The following is an 8,074-nucleotide window of genomic DNA, read 5'->3' on the forward strand; positions in this document are numbered from 1 at the left end:
ATAATAAAAAAACCTTACCTAAGCGTCGACTCTTCCCAGGAAACCTAGTTGTGTCAATCTTCAGTCTATACGTAGTGATGCACCGCCGCCTAAGAAACTACCAATTTTCTTCATATCGATCTTCATTGTAGTTCTAAATGAAAATAAAAATACATTTTATGAAAATAAACAACACGAAATGAAAATGAGAGTACTTGTCATGTACTGAATGCTGTTGTTTGACGACTGTTCAATAAAATTATTAGAATTGTCAATCGTACTCTACAAATGACAACGATTGTCGTTTGCCATGGATGATAAATATTATAATAATGTTTTTTTTATAGAACTCTTTGTGATTTTATAGGATATATTATTATATTTTTGATGTTTGACATACGTAAAATTGAAATATATAAACTAGATCAAATCTTTATAGATATTGCAAAGTATTAATATTTTATTCTTATGAAGACGATTACAAATTATTTTATTTAATCTATGAAAATAGTGAACTAAATAAAAATAATTATATCATTAAGTATTTAAAAAAAAGAATTATGTTAAATATCGTTATGTTTCTAAAGTTATTATTTCTGCATTATTTTGATTCTAATCACGCGCAGTGTTTTAACTTAATCTTACATACCTATTACATTAGATGCAATTACCTCTATCTGTAGATATTGTGTCTAAAGACACCTATCATAATAGAAAAAAATTCATACATTTCGTTTATTGTGGTTTCTTGTAACAAATAGTACCTAGTCACTAGTCAATGCTTTGGGAAATCAATTTACTTTTTAAACTTAAAATAAAATATATTCATTTTTATGAAAAATCTGCTACCCGGATGATATAATCGATGTAGATGCATATTTTATTCATTTATATATAATAAATGATATAACACTGAACTTCAAACAGTCATAATATAAGTTTCCAGTGAGAATTTTATTTTTGTTTTTGCATTAAAAAAACTAATGAGAATTCCTATAAAACATTTTAAAATTTATTGTAGATATAAAAAGAAAATATTCATATAAATACTAATAAAAAAAATAATTTGAACATTTTAAATATTTTAAATATTTTAAAAATTTTTAATAATAAAAAAATAAAGAATATTGCTTATATAAATAGTTTGAAAGTATTTTTAAAATAATAACATAAATAATAAATACTCCCATAAAAAATTAGTTAAAACTTTAAGTTATCGGTGTATAAGATTATTTGTTTTTAAACTATATAGTATTGTAGGCTATAATACAATATAAAAATCGTTTTACAAGAATTAGTTTTTTTGGGATGAAAAATTAATAATCAATAAGCCATAAAATATTGAACTTCAGTCATAAAAAATAATGTGACTTTCCAGTAACCTTTTATATTTGTTATATTAAAAAAAATCAATGAGAATTACTATATTAAATTTGTATATAAAAAGACAATATTATATGAATATTTGATGAAAAAATAATTTTAAAATTGTATAGATTTAGACAAAGTTTGTCAACATTTTGATTTTAAACGTTTATAAAAATATATCGTGACTATACATTTTTTATTACAATAGTTTATTGACTGATGATGAACATTGTATTAAATTTTAATCATATTTGCTATAAATAATTTGTATCGGCTTAAAAAACAAAAAAAAAATAAAAATTTTAATTATTTAAAATTGTTAAAATGTTTTTATAATTATGCAATGTATAGGAAATCATAATGTAGACAGTTGTTAACATTTTTAACATTTTATGATTAGCATTTTTGAATTAAAACTTAGTAAATGAATTAATTTTGTCGAAATTATATAAGTATATAGCGTAATGATTCCAGTTTTTCCGATATTATGACAAGATTTAAACTTTTTTATTTTATTTTACTATTAACCACCCAAAGTACTAAATATATCATATTTGCTACAAGAATTTATAACAGATGAAAAAAAAAACTAAATAATTTTAAAATCAATATACATTCAATGCTACGTCCATATATATAATGGTATAATTGACGAATTTATTTTATTCTTGGCTATTTTTTAACTTTAACCTTTTAGAACTCTCATTCTACATTCACAAATTATAAACAGTTTGCGGACCAGACAAAAATAACATTTTATATTCTTAAATTATTTATTATGAAAAAAAATATTATCTAGAACTTTAAAATAATAAAATATTAAAAAAAAGATTTAATCGTTTAAGAATTTAAAACGGGTCGTATACAATAACCCGCCGATTGCCGATCAACTGCATTGGACTATCGGAAATAAAATATAGGTCTAAGTAGTAATCGGGTGGCAGCTTGTACAAGTCAATAAATATTTATTTAAAGTATGAAAATTAAATTTATTACTACCCTAAAATTATAGGAAAATTAACCTACGCAAGTATCCTTCGACGCTTTTCGGCGAAATCAAGCTGTGCCATATTAAAGTTCAAACGTGCACCGTCACCGAAGAAACAGCTAGTTTATTTCTTCATTCATTTTCTTTACGCTTCGGAATGAAATTATTGAAATATTTTATGAAAATGAGAGCACTTTTCGTGTACTTGGCTGTTGTTTGACGACTGTTCAATAAAATTATTGGAATGGTTAATCGTCTCCTACAAATGACGACGATTGTTGTTTGCCATGGATGATACATATTATAATAAAATGTTTTTTTTATAGAACTCTTTGTGACATTATAGGAATTATTTTTATATTTCAGCTGTCTTGCATACGAAACTTTCTAATTAATTTCATACGTAAAATCATAATAATTGTATATCCTGAATTTTTTTTTAAATTATAATTTTATTTTTTCAATAGTTGTTTGGTAAAATTTCTCACCAACAAATAAGACCATCTTCGACCAGTATAATTTTATATTGTTTACAATGCATTATTACATTATACATTGAAAATTGAATTCAAATTGTACAAATTCGTTATAGTGTCATACTTAACCTAGTCTACATATAGTATAGTAGTCACCTACTATAGTAGATATACAGTAGTTTTCGGTTTGGTTAAGCTAAATGATTAATAATTTTAAAAATATTTAAAATTTTAATCATTCAATTAATATTACATACTAAGTAGTTAATAGATTATGATTTACGTATAATAAAGAAGGACTTACAAAATTAATAAAATTAATTTATAAATACAAGCAGTTATTCACATTCGATTCGTTATATACACATGTGACTATATCATTCCCGTTTCGGTACCGTCCTGTTTAGGAATAATACATACCTACTCATACTATTTTTTACTGATTTTAAAATAATCAATAGGTTCTAATGTTATATGCTCAGATAATTTGCGATATTAATATATACATATATATATATATATAATAAATGCATCTATTTATGGTATTATGCTATTGTTATTTTATCCTATAGGCTATAAGTGTATAGTCAAAATATTTTGAAAATTATAATACGTATAAGAAATGTAAACATTAACATTTGGTAAATTTTCCAAATAACTACAGTTATTCGTTTTTAAATTACTACAAAAAAACAAAAATCAGTTGAACAGAAATAGTTATCACAGAAATATGAAATAAATATCCAATGTCTTAAAAATTCAAAATTCAGATAATTATAAAAAAATATTAATGCGTCTTTTTCGTAAACTTTTTATTTTTGTTAGCGATAAAAATACTTATATTAATCAGGTGCTCGGCCAGTTAAAAATGAAAAATTCTATTTATACAATTAATATAAATATAAATTATTATATAAAATGGGTCTGATAATATATTAATATGACGATTATGTATTTTCGGTCTCACGTATTTTATGCATCGTACGTTCGGGAATAAAATATGCATACGTATACGTCACCCGGCGGGTAGCAGATTGTCCAGTGCAATAAGTATGTATTTATTTTATGTCTAAAAAAGTAAATTAAAGCTCCAAAAGTATAGAAAATAAAACTCACGTAAAAATCTATTTTTTTTTTTTTATGAAACTTAGTTGTGTCATATTTAATGTCCACATGTTCAGTAACCACATCGCCGACCCAGGAACACCTTTCCTCGTCTGTCTTTACCGCGTTTCGAACTGAAGATATTGAGATATTTCATAAAAATAAGCTTAACATATAACGGCACATGCGTGTAAAATATTATATACCTATATATTAAAGTACGGTTTAACGATTTGTACGTCTATTTTTTTCTCCGTTAAAATTATTACAACCGTCAATCGTCTCAGACGAATAGCGAAGATTGGTGATTACCATAGATGATAGATTAATATGATAGATCCATATCCATAGATCATATACTGTATTATTATATTGTAATATTATTATTAGCCAGAAATTTATTTGGGAGTCTGGCGTTCGAGAGACTCAATTGTGTACTCAATATTATACAAATTTTATATGCATGACAAGGCGGAGGGCGAGGTAGATTGTATAGATGTTGTTCAGTACATTGAGACTAGACTCATTCAAATTTTCTGCCATTGGCATCGCATAAATTAGTAATTAGTTGTTGTTATCGATATTTTTCGCCAGTATTATTATTGAATGACATCCGTCTTCTCATTATTAATGTAAAAATATAATACAAAATATTATATTATTAATAATCAATATTAATATCGAAAACCCACATAATTATTTTCAAAATAGATAAAAATATTAAATTATACTATAATTTTCTTCAAACTTTTTTTTTTATGGTGAGTCGCCGTCTCAAAGACCCCTAACGAGCCGGCAGGTGTTAATAAGTTTATGGCATAAACAGCTTAAAACTAATCTACATAATATTTTGAATACTTCTCTGTTAGTGTTAAATAATAATGCACGAATTGGCGTCTTTAAATAATATTTTTGTAATAACTTAAAACAAAATTAATAACTATACCTATAATCGTTATTTTTCGTTAAAATATCCAGTTTTGTCAATATTCAAATTTGGTATGTACTAACAGTAGCACCGAACACGGATATGAACTGGAGAAAATTCCCCAGAATTATTTATGGGTGGGTGGGTGATAATCAAAAATCGTTTGTTATGCAGTATCTTGTATGTATATAGTTAGAAATAAATATAGTACCATTCGAACGTAACTAACTAAACATTTTTTTAGTAGGTGGGTCTAACACCAGCATTTTTTTCCCATAACATGAAATATAGATCGGCACCTCTGGACTTACGATTAACCTCTGAGACTGGGAGTGAGAACATGAATAAAGTTACAACTTTTAAGCAATAATAATAATATAATAGTAGCTATAGTTATATACTACTACAGAATACAAATGATCGATGGCAGATGCGTACCTAACTAACAAACTTATTAAATATCTACAGTGTAGGTCCTACACTATATCACGTACTTTACATATTTGTAAATTAATAAATAAAATAATTTTAATTTTTGATAATTACCAATAATTAATATAGGTAGTAGAATAAGATAAAATATATTGTTTACCTACAGTTCCTTCCTAGATATGTTTGAGAAGCAACTAGTATAAGTAGCTCGGATATACGATTTTTATCTAGCATTGTAGATTAAATATCCGAGCAGCACCTCGATCCCCTACTTGCCATTCAGTAATTGGCTATAGGTACTGAGTGTACTGTAGATAATTCAGTTATAAATTAAGTATGTTTTTTTTTTGTTTTCTGATTACGACATTACGTTATATTAAAAATATGTTTATACCTATAAAAAAAAAAACATTATTTTTATTAAATCATATATTTTATTTTCGAGTTCACAAGTTCTGAGATCGTTAAAACACAACAACGAAAAATGAGTAAATTACATTGTCCTGCTGTTTTGATATATAGCAGATTTCGAGTGAACCTCGGTAGTCGGTGGCTATATTGAGAGATGTCAGTAGGTATGTCATTGTAATCGTGAAATGGATGTGTTAAATTTTTTAGTTCAGATTCAAAATGTTATACCACAGTCTTTACTTAAACAATTCTACCGTAAACCGCGGTTCTCATATCACCAGCAACTTTTCATATTCATCAAATTATGGCGCCAACATAAATAACATTGACTATTGATAAAAATGTATTAAATAATATTTTTTTCCTATGTTTGTGTATCAACAGATAAGATTAAATTATCGTAGTTTTAACTTTCTTAGTTATTAGTTATTCTTGTTTTGTAGTTTAATCACAATTTTAAAATTCTAATTTTCTAGTTATATATATTAGTTATTGTTAATTCATTTTAAATCGTAAGTTATTGCTTAATGGAAAACATTGTAAGATTTTTATATTACTTTGATATTACAGAAATGGAAATTACAGAAGTATTGCCAATAAAATCTTTAGAAGAAGCATTATCATGGAAGCCACTGTCTGAATCCCTTCCTGTTATAGAATTGCAGGATCGTGCCAATTACTCCATTTATGGCAAAGACTATAAATGCCATGAACGTTTCTTAACACCAAAACGGTTACTTAATCAAGGCCTTCCCAAAACACTCATATGTCATGATATGCAAGGGGGTTACTTAAATGATAGATTTGTAAATGGAACAAAATCTAGTAATGAGTATACATTTTATAATTGGTCTGTAATAGATACATTTATTTATTTTAGCCATAATTTTATCACTATACCACCAATTGGTTGGATAAATGCAGCGCATAAACATGGTGTTAAAGTACTTGGAACATTAATTACAGAATGGATTGATGGAAACACTTTATGGTTACAAGTATTTAGTAATTTAGAAAAACGAGACAGTTTAGTAGATAAGTTAGTAGAGATATGTAAATATTACAAATTTGATGGTTACCTTTTTAATGTTGAAAATGAATTAGAATTGGAAAACATTGAGAATATGATAGAAACATTAAGCTTATTAAGAACTAAATTGAAGACTGTAATAAAACATTCTGAAGTGATTTGGTATGATTCTGTAAGTATGGAAACTGGAAAACTTATTTGGCAAAATCAACTAAATAACCATAACAAATTAGCATTTCAAGCTTGTGATGGTATATTTCTTAATTATAATTGGAAAGAAGAAGATCTTGTAAAATCTGTCACTAATGCTGGAAATAGGGTTATTGATGTTTATGTAGGAGTAGATGTTTTTGGTAGGAATTGCATTGGAGGTCTTGATTGTTATAAATCATTAGAAATAATTAGAAAATATGACTTATCTGTTGCAATTTTTGCACCTGGTTGGACCTATGAGACATTAAACGATAAGAATAAATTTAATATAGTAGAAGATACATTTTGGAGGAAACTTTACCCATTTTTGTATATTCATATTCCTTGTACTTTACCATTTTCTACATACTTTTGTCGAGGTTATGGATCAAAAAAAATTGAAAACTTTGTTTTGTCTTCTTTGGATGCCTGGTATAATTTATCAAAACTAAATTATCAACCATCTGTTCCGTTATGTTTACTAGATGGTAACTTTCCTTGTATTTCTTATGTAGACGGTGAAGCAATTAGAGGTGGCGGTTGCTTAAGATTAAATGGTAACAATGAAAACACTTCTTACCATAGGATATTTGTTTGTCATTTTGAAGTTAAATCAACATTATACTTTGAAATAACTGTAAAAGTATTAAAGCCTTATGACTCTCACAAAATATTTTTGGGTGCATTAGATCCATATGGAATGCCATACAAAATGGAGTTTGGTATTCAGGGTGACAATAATATGTTTTTCAATAATTGTGATGATTACAGCTGTATTATTCCTGACTCCAAAATATATAACTTAACATTAGAAAATGGATGGTTATTACATAAATTAAAATGTGAAATGGTTGGGACAATAGTAGAAGTTGCTATTGAAACTGAAGAACCCTTACTTATTGGTCATCTGTTTATAAATGATGGCAGTAATTTATAAATAACATTGATTTATATTATTGAATAGTTTGTTATATTCATTTATTATTTTGTTATAAGAAAAATTATTTTTCACTTATTATATTTCATATTGTTATTTTTACTTACCTTATTGTAAAAATAAAACAAAAATGAAATCATTAATATTAGTACTTTTAAGGTTTAATATTCATACACAAAGATAAAACACCAATAACCAATTGAAACATTAAGATTAGATAGCTTATTTT

At 25.9% G+C, this 8,074-nt stretch overlaps 1 protein-coding gene across 1 annotated transcript; it reads left to right on the plus strand.

The window, feature by feature from the left end:
* The first annotated feature begins 6,065 nt into the window (after positions 1-6,065).
* On the plus strand, positions 6,066-8,017 carry LOC113550638 (cytosolic endo-beta-N-acetylglucosaminidase). The gene is made up of 2 exons (XM_026952597.1): positions 6,066-6,198; positions 6,257-8,017. The coding sequence occupies exon 2, from the start codon at positions 6,259-6,261 to the stop codon at positions 7,843-7,845; it is 1,587 nt and encodes a 528-aa protein (XP_026808398.1). The 5' UTR covers positions 6,066-6,198; positions 6,257-6,258; the 3' UTR covers positions 7,846-8,017.
* Positions 8,018-8,074: the final 57 nt, after the last annotated feature.

This window comes from Rhopalosiphum maidis, chromosome 4, assembly GCF_003676215.2.
Source record: "Rhopalosiphum maidis isolate BTI-1 chromosome 4, ASM367621v3, whole genome shotgun sequence".
Lineage (NCBI taxonomy): Eukaryota > Metazoa > Arthropoda > Insecta > Hemiptera > Aphididae > Rhopalosiphum > Rhopalosiphum maidis.

Coding starts and splice junctions, on each gene's coding strand:
- LOC113550638 (XM_026952597.1), top strand. CDS start 6,259: ATGGAAATTACAGAAGTATTGCCAATAAAATCTTTAGAAGAAGCATTA.